This window comes from Staurois parvus, unplaced genomic scaffold (assembly GCF_062004578.1).
Source record: "Staurois parvus isolate SC_StPar_1 unplaced genomic scaffold, SC_StPar_1.0 ptg000011l, whole genome shotgun sequence".
NCBI classification, from domain to species: Eukaryota; Metazoa; Chordata; class Amphibia; order Anura; family Ranidae; genus Staurois; species Staurois parvus.
The window spans coordinates 34524953-34546058 of NW_028317807.1; the positions used below are offsets into that span (position 1 = coordinate 34524953).

Consider the following 21106-nt stretch of genomic DNA (forward strand, 5'->3'; position numbering starts at 1 on the left):
CTAAAATCCACCATCCCACTGCAAGACATCCTTAAAATGTCACGTAAACTTTGCATGCATTTCAGCCATTCCTACACCGCAAAGCACACCCTCCTTGAGCTGCAGCAGCAGAACGGAATTCCACAGCATCGCCTGATCTGCGACATTGCAACAAGGTGGAATTCAACCCTACATATGTTAGACCGCCTTTACGAACAGCGAAAGGCCATCACCGATTTCCTGATGTTACAAGCGGATAAAGGTACTCCCCTGTGTAACTTCGATGTCAGCCATTGGCAGCTCATGCGTGACACCTGCCGCTTGCTCAGGCCCTTTGAGGAGGCCACGCTATTCGTGAGTCGGCAGGACTATGGGATGAACGACGTCATTCCTCTGTTGCACGTCCTGGAACAAATGCTGTTAACAATGGCTGGTCAGGGTGCGGTAGACGTGGCGCACAGATCTCAACACCACATGACCCCTGTGGGGGCAGGACAGGAAGAAGAGGAGGAGGTAGAGGAGGACATTGGTGCTCAGGAATTATTGAGTGAAATGGGTGGTTTTTCCACTCAGCGGACAGGAGTGGAGGAGCAGGAGCATCTGGTAGAGGAGGAGGAGGAGGAGACAGAGGACCCAGATGCACCGTGGCAGTATGCTGTGGAGATGGAGGCAGGGAGTCCCTCGCATTCCTTGGCACAAATGGCCCATAGCATGCTCGGTTGCTTGCGTAGCGACAGCCGAATAATAACCATCAGACAGAGGGATGACTTTTGGCTGTCCACCTTGTTGGACCCTCGCTACCGTTCAAAAATGGTGGCCTTTTTCACACCTGCTGAGAGGGAGGCCAAAATAAAGTACTATAAAAACCACCTATGTAGTCAGTTGGTCTCTGCCTTTCTGCGCCAACGTCCATCCTCAGACACTGTGGGCCCTGTGCGCTCGCATTCCGCTGCCATGGCAGCAGGGGAGGGGTGGGGTGGTAGGAGCAGTGGCAGCTCCACCAGCAGCGGCTGCCTCAGTCTGCAGTCGATGATGAGTAGCTTTCTTCACCAGCGCAGTGAGGAAACTACTAACCAGCCGCAGCAGCAGCAGCATCAGGTGGACCTGGAGCAGGACCTCAAACAACAGGCTTGGGCCTACTTGGACAGCACCCTGCCAACCGAGGTAGACAATCCCCTTGACTACTGGGCAACGAAACTTGACCTTTGGCCCCAACTAGCTGAATTTGCCCTTGAAAGGCTGTCATGCCCGGCCAGTAGCGTGGCATCGGAGCGCGTGTTTAGTGCGGCAGGAGGTATTGTAACTCCGCGGAGGACACGACTGTCCACCCAAAGTGTGGAGAGACTCACGTTTGTGAAAATGAATCAGGCGTGGATTAGTCTGGATTTCAAACCACCAGTTCCTGACACAACTGACTAAATCCGCCATGAATCATGCCCCAAACATGTTATTAGGGACAAATGGAAGACCTCCACCTGATCCGTACATTTGTATAAATATTTTATTGAGAGGCTGCTGGTCGGCCGACTCATGTTTTGCACATTTTTAATGACTTATACTCTGCAGGTCGGGCCCCTCATGAATTGGGGTTTTTAAATTATTTATACTTCGCTGGACGACCGTCACATGAATTTAACCTTTTTAATGACTTATACTCTGCTGGTCGGGCCCCTCATGAATTGGTGTTTTTAAATTATTTATACGTCGCTGGACGACTGTCACATGAATTTAAACTTTTTAATTATTTATAGTCGACCAGTTCCAGACCGATGAAATAGCAATTTTTTTAAATATTTATTTGACACGTGTTGTCCATCTCATCAATGAGGTGGACTGTTTATTTATTGGCCACGGTTTGACCCCCTCCTGTTTCTTACATTGTTAACTTGTTGTATCGGTCACGGTTTGGCCACATGTTTGGTTGTCTTGTTAAGATTTTCTGTAATGTACACAGTTACGCTTGACTTGTCGACTTTCCACAATCTACTAAGGTATAGCATAGCATCAAAGTTTTTGTTTTTTTTTTTGGTCTAAACCATTTCTTATAATGTCAATTTGTAGGATACGCCGCTGTAAGGCGACCTACTTTTTTGTCACTGTGTAGACATCTATTTATAGGCCGATGTTTGGCCAGAAAGATATATTTAGTAATAACCTAGCCGTTCAAGCCGCTCACTGAACACCTCGGGAATTGCTTTGTATATCTGTCGCCTTAGAGGCCGCTGTCTGAACAGCTCATGAATTGCTTTCTATATGTGTCGCCTTTGAGGCCGCTGGCTGGACAGCTGATGAATTGATTTGTATATATGTACTTATTGTCCGCTGTCCGGACAGCTCATGAATTACTTTTTGTATATAGCCTTCCAAACCACTCTCAGAATAAGTCATGATATTCATGCTGTGTATAGCCTTATAGGCCAAAGGTCAATCAAGTCATGATTGTTATAGTGTGTATAGCCTTATAGGCCGCTGTCTTTACAACTTTATAATTCCATGCAGTATATAGCCCTATCGGCCACTTTCTGGCATCCAGTTGCTGTAGCCCCCATCACCACACTGTGCCACGGGCCCCTGTACCGCCTTCTCATACTGCTGCCAGATCCATCCTCTGCCATGTGCGTCTTTGTTGTCTGCTCACGCTGCTGGGTTCCAGTTTTAAACCTAGGCCTGTGTATGGCTTCCGAATACTGCTGCCTCCACCGCCACCCTGCGCCATGTGCCTCTGTCGTCTGCTCACACTGCTGACGGCTTCCGCTTTTTAACCTAGGCCTGTGTATGGCTTCCGAATACTGCTGCCTCCACCGCCACCCTGCGCCATGTGCATCTTTCGTCTGCTCACGCTGCTGACGGCTTCCGCTTTTTAAACTAGTCCTGTGTATGTCTTCCGAATACTGCTGCCTCCACCGCCACCCTGCGCCATGTGCCACTTTCGGGTCTCCTCACACTGCTGCCAGGTCCATACTGATTCATGGCCCCCTGTACCGGCTCCTCATGAACGTGGTTCAGCGGGTTTGCATCACTTAACGGCAAATCGTTGACAAATGCTGGGACGTTCAGTGTTGTGCGCATTAAGCCAGACACCAAAGGGCAGCACAGACCTGTTATTACTCGCTCAAGCATGGCTGAACAAAACTAGTCTCTACCACAAATTGGACCCAGACCTGCCCAGGGTCTCGTAAGTAGATTGCACGGAGGAGTAGAGTCCGTTATCGGAATAAAATAGACAAAACGCCACACCAAAAAGAGTGGCCATTTCCAACACTTATTCCAGAAAGAGGAACAACCCGTTTCATATATGGCCCGTAGACGTTTCACGTCTGCCACATTCAGTCGATTTAAGACGCAAGCTCCACTTCCTGTGGTCTCTGACCGTCAATATACCTTTAAGTGTCAGCTTTGAAGCTATATTCCCTCCGGAGCACTGACACTGGTGCCCTTCCGTCAACATGCCTTTAAGTTTGAGTTTTCAACCATATTCCCCACAGAAGCCAAACTCTTGGGTATCCCAGAAGCTGCTCAGCGGGTCAGGGCAATAAAGCTCCCGGTTCGCAGGTTGTTCCGTCTTATGGATGGAAGTACGACGGTATATGATCTTCTTCGCACCCACGGCATTACCTCATAAAATTTCTGCATTGCATCTGCAATCACAACGCTGACTTCCCTGATCGCCACTCAGCCATTGGACTCTTGATAGTCGTCTCCCCACGCTGCTGCTGGGGGGACTTTTTAACCTAGGCCTGTGTATGGCCTTCAATTGAAGCTGCTTCTGCTCCGCCACTCTGCCATTGGACTCTTGATAGTCGTCTCCCCACACTGCTGCTGGGGGGACTTTTTAACATAGGCCTCTGTATGGCCTTCAATTTAAGCTGCTTACGCTTCGCCACTCTGCCATGGGCCCCTGTACCGCCTCCTCTTGCTGCTGCCAGGACCAGAGTGTGTCATGGGTCCCTGTACGGCCTCCCATTGCTGCTGACTTCATCGCCAGACTCTGCCATGTGCCACTTTCAGGTCTCCTTACACTGTTGGTGGGTTCCATTTTGTGATAGGGTGCTGTATGGCCTTCCATTGCTGCTGCCTCCACCGCCACCCTGCGCCATGTGCCTCTGTCGTCTGCTCACACTGCTGACGGCTTCCGCTTTTTAACCGAGGCCTGTGTTTGGCTTCCGAATACTGCTGCATCCACCGCCACCCTGCGCCATGTGTCTCTGTCGTCTGCTCACGCTGCTGACGGCTTCCGCTTTTTAACCTAGGCCTGTGTATGGCTTCAGAATAATGCTGCCTACACCGCCACCCTGCGCCATGTGCCTCTGTCGTCTGCTCACGCTGCTGCCAGGTTCATACTGATTCATGGCCCCCTGTACCGGCTCCTCATGAACGTGGTTCAGCGGGTTTGCATCACTTAACGGCAAATCGTTGACAAACGCTGGGACGTTCAGTGTTGTGCGCATTAAGCCAGACACCAAAGGGCAGCACAGACCTGTTATTACTCACTCAAGCATGGCTGAACAAAACCAGTCTCTACCACAAATTGGACCCAGACCTGCCCAGGGTCTCGTAAGTAGATTGCACGGAGGAGTAGAGTTTGTTATTGGAATTAACTGTGAGGGACTTTTAAACCTAGGCCTGTGTATGGCCTTCAATTGAAGCTGCTTCTGCTCCGCCACTCTGCCATTGGACTCTTGATAGTCGTCTCCCCACGCTGCTGCTGGGGGGACTTTTTAACATAGGCCTCTGTATGGCCTTCAATTTTAGCTGCTTACGCTCCGCCACTCTGCCATGGGCCCCTGTACCGCCTCCTCATGCTGCTGCCAGGCCCGTAATCTGCCATGGGCCCCCGTACCGACTCCTCATGCTGCTGCCAGGCCCGTAATCTGTCATGGGCCCCTGTACCGCCTCCTCATGCTGCTGCCAGGTCCAGAGTGTGTCATGGGTCCCTGTACGGCCTCCCATTGCTGCTGTCTCCATCCGGGTTCAGTCTGTCTTATCAGCATGGACATTTGAACAAGAGGAGGGGCAGAGAAGTCAGGATCAAACAGTTTTTTTACACAATATGGAGAATTAACCCCTTAGGTTCCACAGTGAGTATAACAAGCATGATGTACAGCATATACAGACTGATTTTACGGTTGTGGGTTTAGTAACACTTTAAGATATGCTCAGGCACCTATACAACTATTACATATGGAGACTACCATTGCTAATCTCTGATTTTGAAATACTAGTTGCCTGGATCTCACACTGACACTCTTTAATTATTTGAAAAGCCTGGCATGGGTATATGGATAACAGCTTCTGACTTTTCTTTGACTTTCCTGATCTCCATACAAGTTCTGGTCAATAGCTTGTGTAGTATTGAAGGCAGTGGGATCAAATAATATCCAGGAGAATTGCATTTTTCAAAGAGCACTCAGCAATAGCAGGGCCAGTTTTTTCTCATGACACGTTTGCTTTTAGTAACTTGTTTAGAAGCTAAATTCAATTGATTTGGTTGTCTTATGCTGATAAAGTAAACATTTTAAACTTAACCTTCAGCAGTTTTAAGACAGTAGTGTGTATGTTCTTGCCTGTTTTCAGGATCCCTTAGATTTTTCAGGAACCCCTCGAGACAGCACAATTTCATTTACCACCCTCTTTAAAACTGTGTGCACTGGAAATATACCGCGTATCAGGCACGCCCTCTATTCTATGTATACTTCAACCAGATCAGCTACAAACCTCAAGAATGAAAGAGCACAATCTGTTTATGAAACATATGGAATTCCTTCTGATAGTAAGTAATTGTCACCATGATCAGTGTGATAATTGTGCCACCCGTGTTGTCTGCATCACATGACTAATAAGGAGTTTTGTGTTTTCAGATGCCTTTTGCGCAAACTTATTTGTTAACTTAGTACAGACTACTAGTGGTGCTGCCTCCTGGATGTTGCTGAAGCCTCTGTTATATGGACAGATACTCTATACACCAGACAATAATGTAACAGCGAAGATTATGAATAAGGTATACCTATGTGTGTCTGTGTTACATTACTGTAAGTGATTGGAAGTCTAACAGATTCGGGTAGCAGTAAAACTCAACAGGGGTTCTATTTTGTCCTCACTCTATCCAAACCTAAAAAAAAATAAAAAATAAAGTTTTTGCTGAACATACACTTTACGTAACAAAGAGGGCTGGGTTTACAACTTGACAGCCTATAAGCACAGAAAATTGAAACCTTAAAGAGTATGTATCCCAACATTTCATATTCCTGATATGTGCCTGCTGTACCATGTGCTTGTATGAAAACATATCCTGTTCTCTTTGTATTGCTTCCTTTGTGTGAAACTGGTGTTCTTGCCAGTTTCTCTGCTTTCTTATTAAAAACTGACCACACTAAGCAGGAGAACACACTGTGGCCAGTTCTCTAAATATGCTGGGAACTCAGCCTGATCTAATGATCAGACTTGTCCTGACACCTTTTCCCCCACACAGTCATTCAATGGGAAGATCCGCGTGCTGCTGTTTTTCCTCCGCTAGCTCTTGCAGCTAAGAACAGAAGGTACTGCAAATATGATAAAATTTAAAAGGACATGGCAAGCCTTTAGTGATACTTCTACATTCCAAGCCCTAGTGGCAAAATAATTGGTTCATTCCCTTTGCTGTTTCTTCAAGCATTTTTTTTTTGATTTTTCCTCCCCCTTTTAGTCACCTACTTCCTCCCTCCTATAAATTCCAACATATCAGAACACTTTTTTTGGTTGTTTCGTCCTAAGTGTCAGATTCCATCTACTGGTTTCCTTAGTGATTTTTAACAACTCGCTTGTTGCAGGGTCATTGTATATTTTTGATATTGTTTCAATTCTAGATACTAGGTATTAGTATGCTTTTCTTGTTATGGTATAGCGATCATATATATTTTTGTATGTAAGAATTTGAAAACTTCTTCAATGAATAGTTATTTAACAAGAAAATTGAAAAGGACATAGAATACATTTACATTTCTGTGTTTATATTTATGGTAACCGTTTCAAAGTTTATGAATGGATTTGTGCTCATGATACTCTGCAGTCAAGTGACTGGTATTTACCCAATGTCCTCACTGGAATTCCTCAGGTTCATATGAAAGAGATTGATTAGCTAGAAATGATTTCATATAGTATGAATGGGTTTGAAGGTAAACAAAGCCATTTCAATAATTCAGTCCAGGTTAAAAAAGGATATTAGTTATTCACCAGTCTAGTTTGTTGAGCGCAATGTACTATGAATGGGTTTGTTTACAAACACAAATCCATTTACAAGCCAAGAAGCCATGATGGGGAGTTACATGGCTACATCTAAACAAGGATGTAGGATGTAGAATTAATTTAAATTTCTGCGTTTATAATTATGGCAACCTTTTCAACGTTTATGAATGGATTTGTGTTCATGATACTCTGCTGTCATGTTATTGATATTTACCCAGTGCCCTCACTGGAGCTTCTCAGGTTCATATGAAAGAGATTGATTACGTGAAGACCATTTAATAATGAATACATTTGAGTGTAAACAAAGCCATTTCTAGAAATCAGTACAGGTCAACTGAGAATTACTGATTCACCGATCTAGACTCTTGACAGCAACATACTATGAATGGGTTGGTTTTCAAACATGAATCCATTCACAAGCCAAGAAGCCATGATAGAAAGTTAATGGCTACTTCTAAACAAAGCCTTCTTTAAAAATACTGATTTGTTGCTTTGGGACATTGAAGTAGTGATAGGGGTTACTTTGACATGGCAATAGAGGGACAACAGGTTTCCTCACTCACTCCTTTTTTCAAGAGCAGCTCTACTTCTTGTGGTGGTAAGGGTGGGGGGAAAGTGTACAGGGAGGATGTGGGGGCATCATGATAAGAGTGACATTGACCAGGACTGAGAGGGCAAGCGGTAGACATTGTGATGAGAATGGGAAGTGGGTGAGGATGTCAGATGTGGCAGAGAAAGGGGGGGGTGGTGGTTGTGGGTGTATTTGTGAGAGCAGGGGGGAGTTGCAGGTGCATTTGTAGTGTCAGCTGTGGTGATGAGAATGGTGGGGGAGAGGCAGATGCAGTGGTCATTTTAGGGGAGGTGAGTGCCAAGTGTGGGGGTTAGAGCTGAGCAGGTTAGTGAGGTGAGTTTTTTTGTGTTAGTGAGAGCAGGAGGGGCATAGTAGGCACAGTAGGTAGTGGTTGTTGGTTACAGCAATGAAAGGGGGAGGCATGATGGGGGAAGGTTGTGGGGTCAGACGCAGTAGTTACTGGGGTGTTTAGATTGAGGGAGGATATCAAGTGCACCAGCTTTGCCAGGTGGACAGGCAGCTTGTTATCTTGGTACCTGTAAGCCTCATCTCAGGAGGTGTGGGGGGAGGGCACAGCCAGCCATACCACCTTCCTCCCTGCAGTCTGCATATGATTGAGATGGTGGGCTGGTGGTCAACGTAGCTGTAACCACAGTTGGATGTGCTGGAAGTGTTAAGTTCATGATGGCCAGATGGAACGTAGTTTTGGGGTAGGTAGCTGGGAAGGGAACATTGCAGTAGAGAGGTGAGGTACTGAAAGGAAACAGCTAATGCTGCTGTAAAGGACCAGGACTGTCAAAATGAAAGCTGGTCTGGTGTTTTCAGGGCCCCTCTGCCTGAGTGGTGCCTATAGACACTTGCCTACTATGCTTAATGGTAAATCTGATTCTGGTTGCAAACAATTAAGCAACAACATTATGAATACTAGTGACCTAATCTTTCATGAGAAGACCTTTAACTTGTATTACACTTTATTAATGGTCTATAAGTAATGCTGAATCCAAAGTAATTATAAAAATATTAATGGTGTTTCTTCTTTCTGTTCCCTTATAGACCAAAGGATATATACTTCAGATGGAGGATTACATGCATACAATACAGAACATATCCAATGGCATAGATGCAATTTTGAATAATTGGCCTTTTATAAAACTAGCTCAAAAGCTCATTGGAACAATACAGGTAGGGTTCCGCCTGACTATGCAAACACAATGGTGGTTCACAGTGATAGTGCTTTCTCTGTCTTCAGTAATAACTCTCAGCTGTTCCTATCTTAAAAGGACAGCTGTCGTGTGTAGGGCTTGAAAGATCACCATTACAAAATGTATTCTGTTAATTATATGTGATAAGTATATGTAATAATAACATTAATGAATTCCTATTTTACATGCCTTTATTTACTTTTTGGTACTTTTTTAAATGTTGATCAATCTGTCCAGCAAATGGTCAGTGACTGGGGCTGTGACAAACTATAACATTGCCAGGGGTGCTTACAACAGTCACTTTTTCTGCATATGGCTTTTCTGCACCCCTTGGAAGTGACTCAGCTTGCATCAATCTTTGTCACTATTGTTGGACAGCATTTCCTGCATGTAAATGAGGAGAAAAATATAAACAAATGCCTGTGAAATAATAGTATGTTCTTAATGTTTTTGCTATTATTGATGCTTAAAGTGTTTGTTTTTGCAGACATTTCTGAATAATACTGTTATAAGTGGAGTACTGAACGATTTCTTGGACCTGAATGTCACAGACCTGTCTGAAAAAATAGAAAAAGCTGGTAAGCATATTTACTAAGCATTCTTCTATTTTTCCGCTTGAGGGTACTATTTTACCACAGAAAGCCTTCAATAGTTAGAATTGTCTGCAATACTATTTGATAGTCTGTAAGATGGACTTGTAAGTAATAAGGCATGATCAAGATCGGACAGTTCATATGGTTTTCTTGCATGCATTTCAGATTATTACCTTTTTATATTCTGAAAGGCGATTATCAAAATTTTCACTATTAATCATATTGGCTGAACAAAGGATTCTTAAGGCAATTGCACGATACAAGATATTCATTACCAGCCGCTTTCAGTATTTCTTTTTTCATTAGCAGTCACAATGGTTTTAGCATAACATAAAAATAAAATTAGGCAATCACAAAATGGAGTACATAACAATCCCTTCTAACCCATTATTTACATGAACGATAATACACATTTTGTATAGATGGGCCCTACATGACCCTGTATATCCTATATTTGTAATGTTTACATACATGTATTCTTGAACTGCTCTCTCTGGAGTAGGTATTGAGAGGTGCCTAGTACAAAAGATCTTATCACTTAAAGGAATTTTTGAAACATATATTGGTTAAGAGCATCAAATACAGCCAACACATTTCAGGGGAAAGGACTCCTTCTTCTTCAGGACTTGAGCAGCGGATGTTAGAATTACAATGATATGTAATAGAAGACTTGTGTTGGGACGTGATAAAGACTGTCATCTCTTGACAGTGAGAACTCCTGGCTGAGTGCAGTGAACTGCACAGTGGTCTATATCAAGACTTACCTTTAAGCGGTCTATGCATTATCTATAATATAACAATAGTAGAACCTATTTGCTGCAGAATATAACAAAAGTACGTGTTTTATTAGATTAGTGTTGGCTCCTGTGATGCATTCATACCCTATTCTCTCCATAGTCCCTGGTTTTCTGGAAGGGTCATTGTGATGCATCCATACCTGCTTTCTATGATGTATAAGCAGCTGCTAGGGAAACATTTCACATGATCATTTGCTGTGTCACTGAGTGCAGAAGGTAGTGCAGTGGTGGTGACTAATGCTAACAGTTAGGCCAATATCATATTCATGGCTTGGAAGGTGATGGTGGAAGGGTATTTCAGGATGACAACATATCTGGGTGCACTTCAGTCCAGGACTTTACAATGAACTTTTGCAGCTAATCACTCAGAGAACGATTGACACTGCTAATGTAGTATTTGCGCAACCTATTTGAGCATTGGCACTGCATGCCATACAGCTATATTTGTAGGAACATCAATTATATTTAGAGTGAAAGAAGAGGTCACATAAAGAGGTTGTCCATGATTTCATTTTTGTAGACATCTTATAATTCTTTTTTTTCTGCATTGACATTTTACTTGTTTTTTTTTCAGTAGGCTCTGTCTGTTATCTTTATGACATGTTCACATATTTTATGTTTTTATTTTCAGTTTTCTATACATTTCTCTCTTTTGCTTTTTTTAATCCAACAGACAGCTTCATCAATCTGATTATAAATAATACAAATATAAAGCAGGAATTTCAAAATATCTCTGATGTATTGTTGAACCTCATGTCCTGCATATCCTATAACCGTATCCAGCCTATGAACTCCACTGAAGAAATGATGGCCAAAGCGAACCAGCTTCAGCAGACCAACAATCTATTTGCAGGTAACACGTGGTTATTGCCTGACAAGGAAGGAATTAGATAACCTGTTTTTCACACATCTGATTATTTAGCTTGGTGTGTGAAAAAACAGTATAATCCTAATTGTCGTCACACCAGGAAGGATAGGTGGTGAGGTGTGTGTGTGTGTGGTATTTGATCTGATAAAGGATTATGTATTTCCCCAAAACATTCAGAATGAAAAAGCAAAAACGCAACATACCTCATGTAAAATGTTGAAGTAGTTTAACCAAAATACATTTCAGGTGCTGTAAACTACGTGCAGTTCAGGTCACCCAGTTATTAGAGCATCTGAAATATGACAAGTATACTGGACAACCATTAAATTTTTTTCTGACTGTCCAGATGCAGAACCTGGGGAAGCCTTTCCTAACAGAGGGAAATTATGCAGTAATTCACAGCTCTCTGTTAATTAATTTCCATAGGATTGTTTTATTAGGGCTATTTTTTTTATATCTGAAATCTTATCAACAGAGTTCAGATACACATAAAACACGATTTGGAATGTGCCTCTCCTAAAAAAAAAACTAGGGCTAATTTACAGGGGTTGAGAATCTCCATTCAAATAATTGTGAGTGCTGCCCCGGTCGGCAACCCCTTTAAGGGTAGGTGCCGCAGAACCAAGGAATCATGGCTACTTTGTATCTTACCTTGCTGTCTCTCTCCACTGGATTGGACTGTGTGGCTGGGGGAAGAAAGCTAAGAACTAGTAAGAGCCTGATTGGTCACAACTGTGGTTGGACTTTAGCCTGCCCACCAGACCGGAGGAGGGAAAGAATACTGGCAGGAATTATCTGTGAAGATGCCTGGGGTTCAAGGAGGCTCCTGAGGACTAAGAACTGGACTTTTGTATGAGAGATGAGAGGCACAGACTGCCAGAGAAACTGTGCTGTGTGACAGAACTTAGAGCCAGGTCAGTCTGCCAGGCTAGAGTAAGCAGACCCTCGAAAGAGGGAGAACAGGGTTGGGAAGCTGTATAGAACCCTGCAAGAGAGCTGCTATGAAAGTTGCTGAATGACAAGGGAGGTGTGCTGTGTGCAGAAAGCAGCAATGACAGAACTATGAGTGGCTGTGCTCTACTCTACAGAGGAAGAGATTGGCCTGCTGGACTGCTGAACACAGAGATCCTGCCATCTGTACTGAAAGAGATCCCAAAGAGCCTACCAGAGATGTGGACTGTAAATTTAATCCAGGGAGAAAGGGAGAGGTTTGATAGGGGAGCCTCTGTGTGTGGCGTGACCTCTTCCCTGGCTTTCCAGTAATGGCCTACTGATTCATGGACCCCCAATGACATTACTTAGAAGAGGCTTTTTGGCCACCTGTATTGATACAGACCTTGCTGCTGTTTGTTTACAAACTTTGCTGCCATGTGGAGAGTCAGCCCAGAACTTTTCTGACCTTCTTTTGGATTGCAAGTACTCTCATCAGAGAGAGTGAGTGCTCCAAAAGGATTTTGAAGGCCCCAACACCAGCAGACTGTATGTTAAACCCCAACTGGTCAGTGATATAGTTAGGGTCTCCAAATTGTAAATAGGTCGTATTGTTGTTCCTTTTATCCAGTTAAAACCGTGCATGTTTCTGAAATTGTTGTTATGCTTGTTTGTTATTGCCGTACTGACCTAAACAGTTTTCCTCTATGGATGCTTTCATTTGTTCTTAAATAAAACCCATTTAACTCCACTGTTGTGTAAGTGAATTTTGGGTCTAGTTAAGGTTGAGCTACCATTGGGAATGGCTGTAGAACCCAAACATTGTAGAAACGCCTTAGAGAATAAGGAATATGTGTATATTCATTTCAATTATCCAATTATATGAAAAACAAATTCCTGTTCTTCTTTCAGCAAAGATTCTCAATTCTTTTGAGTGCAGACTATCAGCTTATTCACTAAATTAGTCCTACTGTCTCAGCACTGCTGATTTCTGATAAATCTTTAAACACCCTCTGCTTTCTTTTGAAATGAGAACTGTCATGCAACAAGTCCTCAATGTTAGCTAGTAGCAAAAATTTAGCATTTTTCTAGAGATCAAAGACAAAAAAAATTAATTTGCCATTTAGTAATGACATGCTGAGTTTTATGAATCTGGCAAAGCATTTTTCTTATACCAGAGACTTTCTATTAATACAACCATCAGTGAAAACTGATACAACTATTCAACAAAACAGCAGAAAGACCAATGATCATGTGCAAGGTGTAGTATGATATAATTTACAGCTAGATTTCTGGTTACTTTAATTATCTCACTGAGAGAGGCACTTTTCATTTGCAGATATGTATATCTGTTTGTGAAATGTTCTTTATTTTGGTGAACAGGTCTGTTTAAATGTACCCATAACTATTTATCATGATTATTTTCTCTTCTAAATTGTCCTTTTTGAACCTTTTCATTTTCAAAATGTGTTACTTTAGGATAACTGACCATCATTATGATATGTAATTATTTACTTTTTTAGGGTGTTTTTTTTAAAATTATATTTATGCTTACAGCTGTGACCTTCAATCTTTCATCTGGGAGCAGTAGGCAGAAACGTGATCTATCGAGCTTGCCCAAACAGATCTCCTACAGTATTACCATGCGTTCTCTACACTCTGTAGACACTAGTTCCATGAAGGATTCTGTCTGGGTTCTTGGACCTCACAATAGTTTGAATATGTACAGTCGTGGCTTTGTCTACCTACAGGAGAATATTGATAGAGCCATCATTGAAATGCAAACAAATAGGAATATGGATGATATTGCTGTACAATTCCAGCCCATGCCTTACCCCTGCTACACGAAAGATAGGTAGGTGCACTTCCTAGTATCCAGCAACTGCTGGCCATTGGTCCTTAGAGCTTTGTATATACAATATATGTAAAAATATTGGGATATGCTCAGATGGTGGCTCTGTGGCAGGAAAGCATAGTACAATACAGTCACTTTGAAGGATTACCAATCTCGCGTTATTTTTATGTAGCCATTTGACAGAAAATAAATATTTAATTCAGCAGTAAAACTTGCTTACTTTAGCAATTTCATTGGAGAACCCTTCAAGTGCTCTTGCACAGCCCAACTGTCAGTTCACCATCCACAGAGTTGTTTTAAAAGGTCCTTACCACAGCCTCTTCTTATGAGGCTTTTCAGCCTTTTTTAACAAGCCAAATATGCTGGACTTTGGAAGCAGGGCACAAACTCCAGGGCCAGCATAAAAGTATTACAATCAGCCTCTTAAAGGGAGACTGACCTATGTTACTCACAAACCTTCTCTTTCCACCACCTTGTCTGTCATTTTAGCCTAGCCTTTCATAAACCTAAGGCTGTGCTGCTTGGCCCTTAAAATTGTGTTTTTATGTATAAATTGGGTCAGTTGTGCTCTTTTAAATAATTGTAAGCCCACTATAGAGTATAAAACATATCAGAAAATAAAATGAATGTGAAAGAAATCCATTCCTTATTTTGCACAGAGGTGAGCATGTATTAAAAATATTGCACTCATTTTGTGATAAGAAACAATGGGTGGGCCACCTAATTTTTCTGCTGTCTGAGTATCTACTAAGCTTATTACAGAAATGCTGTGTATGTAGGTAACATGAATATTATAATTTATTTTCTATTTTAAACATTTTATAAAAATGTTTACATACACTATATATGGTCTAAAGTCTGTAAACAGCAGACCATCAAACCCTCGATGAGCTTGTTGAACACCCTGTTTCAAAACCATATATATAGAGAGTTGTTCTTGTCTATGCAGCTAAAAGAGCCTCTATTTTCTGGGAAGACTTTTTCACAGTACTTTTAGGTATGTCTAAAGGAATTTGTGTCCATCCAGCCAAAAGAGCATTTGGGAAGTCAAGTGCTGATGTTGGATGAGAAGACCCAGCAAAAACCAACCCAAAGTTGTTCAGTAGTATTGAGGTCAAGTTTTCTCAAGTTTCTCGATAGAGTCAACCCCAAACTTCAAACCATGTCTTTACAAACCTGGTTTTATTTACAGGGGCAGTCATGTTAGAAAAGAAAAGAGCATTCCTCAAACAATTGTCACAAGTTTTGTAAGCACACAACTGTCTAAAATGTCTTTGTATGCTGTAACATAAAAGTACACTTTACTGGAAATACCTAAATGTAAAGCCCTACTCTGGGAGAACTAAACGTCCTCCCTTGAAGTGAAACTATGCCCATACTGCAAGCATTAATTGCCTGTTTAGTCTAGGGGACCGTAAGACTGTCTCCTGATGCTCCAGTAATCCCCCCTTCCCCAGCAGAGAGAGTCCCCCTCCGCTCTAACTGTGGACTGTTCCTTGGTGTCCTAACATCCAGTGTGGGGCTATGGTTTCTACAACAGTGTTGATGATATCAAAGATATTGGACTGCCAGAGAGTGGAAAAAATGAGGCTGCAGGGACTGGGCTATCAGCATAGAGAAGCCTGTAAGAGTGGTGAATCAGGTAAGTAAAAGTAATTTTCCAGGTCCCCATAGACTTTAACAAGCAGTTAACCCTTGCAGCGTGGAAACAGCCCCACTGCAAGAGAGGTCTTTTAGTTTTCCTGGAGTTCAGCTTTAATCATTTAAAAGGAGTACCCTCATACTTTTGGCCATAGAGGTAGGTGTGATTGTAGGGTGTCCACAAATGTTTTGACTAGAGTTTCACTTTAAATATTTGTTTCTTGTTCTTTTTAAATGATAAACCATACCTTGTGTTAATAAAGAGGACATTTGGAGGTTTTGGTATTGGATAAGTAACCCTGGGTTAGATCATGTTCCACTTCCCTGCGGCTTGAAACATCCAATCCGGTTTTAAATGTAATTTTCTAACCTGCGCTTGGGAAAATAAAATACAGACTCTGATAGGTTGCTCCTGACAACAGCTTCACTTTTCTGTACCTAGCTTTCTAAATTGCTACACAGCGTTATCATGTAGCATCTTGCATGAGTTATAAAAAACACTTCCACAGTCATCAATAAGTTAACTTAAAACTCTCCCATGAAGTGACTGCTGGCAGGAGATCAATAAACTGTGATTCTTCATTTCTCTCCACAGTTTCCTCTTCAGCATGGCCTTCTCCCTCCCCATTGCATTGATGATTGCCTGGGTCCTTTTTATAGCATCATTTGTGAAAAAACTTGTACATGAAAAAGAACTTAGACTGCATGAGGTATGGATCAACAAAAGAGGTTTTCTCAAATGTTTACTATGACTGTAGAAACGGTTGTTGGTGTGTTATCATAGCTAGAGATGGCTGAATTGCAGTTCAAGGGTTAAAATGAGGAGAAGGAGGTAGATTTTTACAAGTTTGCACATCAGCAACTGTAATTTGAAAAAAGTGGATGCAGTGACAGACACAATCATCAATGGGCTCCCTGTGTAAGCAGAACTTTTGGGGTCCCTAAGTGCAAACATTTATGATAGATGATAGATAGATAGATAGATAGATAGATAGATAGATAGATAGATAGATAGATAGAAGAAACCTTTTTAATAGGCTGAATTTTCTCAATGTCTGATCTGTGGCCAGACATATTATAGAACCTAAATCAGTCCAAAACTCCAAGCCAAACCTTCAGGGAGTAGTTTTGGCATTTTTTTTTCATTTTGTGTTTGCACTTATATGTATGCACATTAAAATGTAAATTTAAAGCAGAACTTCACTGTATCTGAGATCAACACACCAAAAGTGATATTTAATTTATTTTTAATATTCAAAGCAAACTCCCCCTGGCTGTAGTAATCTTGAGTAATGGCAAATTATGTAGCATTTACATTCTGGAATCCATCTGCCCTTAGCTCAGGAATGCAGGCAGGAGGGTTTGCTTAGCTGAGAAAGACCCTGCTCCGCTCCTGAAGACTCATGTGATGTATGACATCATTTGCTTAGGCATGGACACCATGAGGATAACTAAAGAAATGTAAAAAAAACTATTTAAAACAAGTAAATATAATATACCTCCTATCTATTTACTAATGCTTACAGCACAAGGATTAAAAATAGTCCATGCTGATTGAGAGAGCTGATTGAGAAAACTCCACTGTAACCGCTTGCCCTCCTGAGGATTTACCCCCCCCCCTCCTTCATGACCAGGCCATTTTTTGTGTTACAACACTGCGTTACTTTAACTGACAATTGCACGGTCATGCAACACTGCACCCAAATTAAATTTACGTCCATTTCTTTCCCATGAATTGAGTTTTCTTTCAGTGGTATATGTCTCCTGTGCGTTTTTTATTTTTTGCACTATTAAAAAGAAAAAAAAACAATTTTGAGAAAAAACTATATTTTGACTCTCTGCTATTAAACGTGTCCAGTAAAAAAATCAAATTTCATCCTAAATTTAGGCAAAAATGTATTCTGCTACATGTCTTTGCAAAAAAAAATCCCAATAAGTATAAATTAATTGGCTTACGTGAAAGTTATAGCATTTACAATAGGTGGTATATACACTGGGATTCTTTATTTTATTTTTCATTTTCACTAGTAATGGCGAAGATCAGCGACATATAGCAGGACTTCTGATACTGGGGGGAACTGACTTGGTGTCACTGACATCCCCGATGACACCAATACAGTGATCAGTGCTAAAAAAAAGCACTGACACTGTACTAATGGCACTGGGCAGGAAGGGGTAAACATGAGGGGGCGATCAAAGCGTTAACTGTGTGCTGTTTCACTAAGTTCTGTGTGCTTCACTGTAAGCACACTGCTTTGCATGGCTTTGCTCTGCCTAGCCATGCAAAGCAGTGTGCACGAGCTGACAGGGAGGAGAACTATTTTTTTTACAAACAGTTCTCCTCTCCGTTGGAGATGCTTGGCAATCACTGGGCGCCAGCAAGTAATCACGTATATATACGTGATGTTGCGCACCCGTGCCGCCCTGTAGCAGTATTTCTGCTATAGGGCAGTCAGGAAGTGGTTAATAAATCTGGATCTTTTTGATTCATTTTGTTGCTTGCTAAGATTTAATTTTAATGAGATCAAAGTATCTGCCAGGCCCACATATACTATCAGTGGGCCCCTAACTCCCAGATGGTCCTGGTGCAGCTGTGCATTCTGCATAAATGGTATTTTTACCGATGAGTGAACCGATTTTTATAAAAACTGTATTTTGATATTGTTCATCCTGTTGTACATTTTTACAAATGATGACCAGAGCAGATTATTAAAATGTCTCTCATCAAAATCAACTATAAATATGTAGTTTGCAATTATTTTTAAGCAAATTAAAATGTATTCTCCACTAGGAATGAAAACATCAAAGGCAATTTTATGCCAGTATGATGTCTTCTATGCTCTGTAGCAAGCCCTAGTTCTAGAAAAATGATCAGTCCATTTAAAAAATTCTAAATGTTTTGACATTTTCTGTCCAATAATGTTGTTAAACAGCCACCCTGGCCATGTAAGGGCTCATTCAGTCAAGGTATTAAGCCAATCCTCCATGCAGAGCAACTGGCAGATGTGTGTGTATCTACCGCAGAGCTGTGTGCAGGCAGTCCATAGAAGTGGATGCACATGCAGTGACATGCCAAAGGTTGACATGTGATTGTGTCCATGCATCCACTTCTATGGCCTGCCAGCTCCCTGCTCCAAGGTGAAGGCACACGTATGTACAAGTGGTTCCCCACGGAGGATGGGTTTAATTGCCCATCTGAATAAGCCCTAAAGCAATCCTACCTGTAAAAGAATATCAATTGTACAACATGCTTATAAAAAGTGATGATGTAATAAGTGCCCACTTGCTATCACTGCTGCCTTTCAATGACAACTGAACAATGATCTCCTTTCTGTCTTATATATAGAATGTCATGTCAAGGACTATCATACTAAACTGCATTTGACCATTCAGAATCAGAAATCTACTTGTAAATTCAGAAATGACAAAATCAAATCTAAATAAAGAGCAACTTTACCAATAATAGGAATGCTTAGGCTGTTATAAAAATAAGAAGGTGGAACAGAGTTCCTCTTTACTGAGGTTGAGATGAACAGCTATGATAAGTGGGGAGGGTTTTCAAAGAGTACACCCAGCATATGAGCTGTTTTCATGTGGAGAATGGTCATAGTAGTAGGGTGCGGCATTAACTGGCCTAGTACACCTTAATGAAAAAAAAAACTCTTAAAACACCCCTGGCAGCATATTGCAGGCACCTGCACCTATATTTCTGTTTCAATTTCAGCACCACAGTTCTCTGAGTATATGTGTGCCCTGGCATGCAAATTGCAAACAGACAATAATAGGCTTGAGAATGTGGAAGGAGACATGTGGGGCCCTGTCCTTTTCCACATCATAAGCCTTACTATTGGTCCATCACAATGACAAGTTGCTTTATTGGCCAATACTAAGGCTTAGTAAGTGGAGGAGGACAGGGTCAGCCTCTGTACCCCAGAAGCTTGGTTGATATTTAAATACCAGTAAACCATGTGCACAGTATTTAAGTGTATTTAACCTTTGCATCTACATTGACCAATGCATATATTTATTATTCATAAATTGTAAAACATATTTGACTAACAGATTTGTGTCCATCTTTTCTTGTAGTACATGAAGATGATGGGAGTCAACTCTTGCAGTCACTTTTTTGCTTGGTTCATTGAAAGTGCAAGCTTCCTGACTCTAACAGTTAGCATTCTTGTCCTAATTTTAAAATTTGGCAAAATTTTGAGCCTAAGCAATGGTTTTATCCTCTTCCTGTTCTTCCTGGATTATAGCTTGACAGTCATTGCCATGAGCTTCCTCATCAGTGTCTTTTTCCACAACACAAATGTGGCAGGTCTGAGTGGCAGCCTAATCTATATAATTACCTTCTTTCCATTCATTGTGGTAGTGTCTAAAGAAACCAATCTGTCCTTTGCCGGAAAGACCTTACTGGTAAGTTTGACATTATTCTATCCTTATTTTCCCTATATTGGTAAAAGCAACTGCTGAAGACAGCTGAATTTCTCAAACAATATTTTTCTTTCCAACTCTTTTAGTAACCTCTTATTTTATGTTTGTTATCCATAGAGCTTTTTCTCTCCCACGGCATTGAGTTATGGCACACAATATATTGTTCGTTTTGAAGCGCAAAATGAAGGTGAGCCAATGAATGATCTAAGTCTGCAGTACATCTCCATAGATGCAAAATGACATACTGGAATGAAAATAGTGCTAAGCTGCTGATCTTTACGTGTGCACTTAACATAAGCAATGCAATTTGCCAGCACTTTATCCAGCATTTCAGAGCATAGGCCTTACTATAAACGGTTTCTAATATTTATATTTAAAGCAAAGATTTTTGTTGTACACATTTACTAATAAAAGTGTCAAGACACTGCATCATTAAGGTACCTTGGCAAAGCATGGTTCTATATGTGTGAGGTATTTGGAGCAATGAGTAAATTGAGCACAGTTTACCTGCTCTTAAGTCCCATCCTCCTTAAAATACATCTCTCACAAACCAGGCCAATTCAAACTGAGCATATAATGAACACCTTCACTGAAAACTGCATATCAGAACAATCAGTAGATACAAGGATTCAGAGAGCTGAAAATGTGTCTTACATTTTTCTCTGGGAGCCTCATCTCAGGTGTCCAGCAAAAGTAATTTGCAGAAGCTACAGAGGTCCATGTCTGTTTAAAGTGGTCACAGATTTATTGCAGCTGAATACTGAAAAGGAGGCAGCGTTAGTAAAAATAACGCCTAATTGGGCTAGAATTGAAAAGTTAACAGCTAGGTGATGTAAGCAGCAATCAATAATAGGATGACAAGACTTTAGGTGTATCTAAACCAAAGAACAAACATGTAATATACTGCAGCTCTCCAGTCCATAGATGGGGGTCACTGACATTACTCCCATACCATATTGTATCTATGGAAAAAAAGTGTTGTCACCTGGGGAAGGACTACAGAAACCTCCCCTAA

The 21106-nt window shown here is 41.5% G+C and overlaps 1 protein-coding gene across 1 annotated transcript in view; it reads left to right on the plus strand.

The window, feature by feature from the left end:
- LOC149474167 (uncharacterized) overlaps positions 1 to 21106 on the plus strand; it is a 210072-nt gene that overhangs the window by 62162 nt on the left and 126804 nt on the right. Inside the window, exons 15-23 of the mRNA XM_089672650.1 lie at positions 5554 to 5749; positions 5838 to 5977; positions 8825 to 8953; positions 9461 to 9551; positions 11037 to 11216; positions 13719 to 14016; positions 16253 to 16367; positions 19744 to 20073; positions 20209 to 20278. Coding sequence (XP_089528776.1) covers positions 5554 to 5749; positions 5838 to 5977; positions 8825 to 8953; positions 9461 to 9551; positions 11037 to 11216; positions 13719 to 14016; positions 16253 to 16367; positions 19744 to 20073; positions 20209 to 20278 — 1549 coding nt within the window. The remainder of the gene's footprint in view (positions 1 to 5553; positions 5750 to 5837; positions 5978 to 8824; positions 8954 to 9460; positions 9552 to 11036; positions 11217 to 13718; positions 14017 to 16252; positions 16368 to 19743; positions 20074 to 20208; positions 20279 to 21106) is intronic.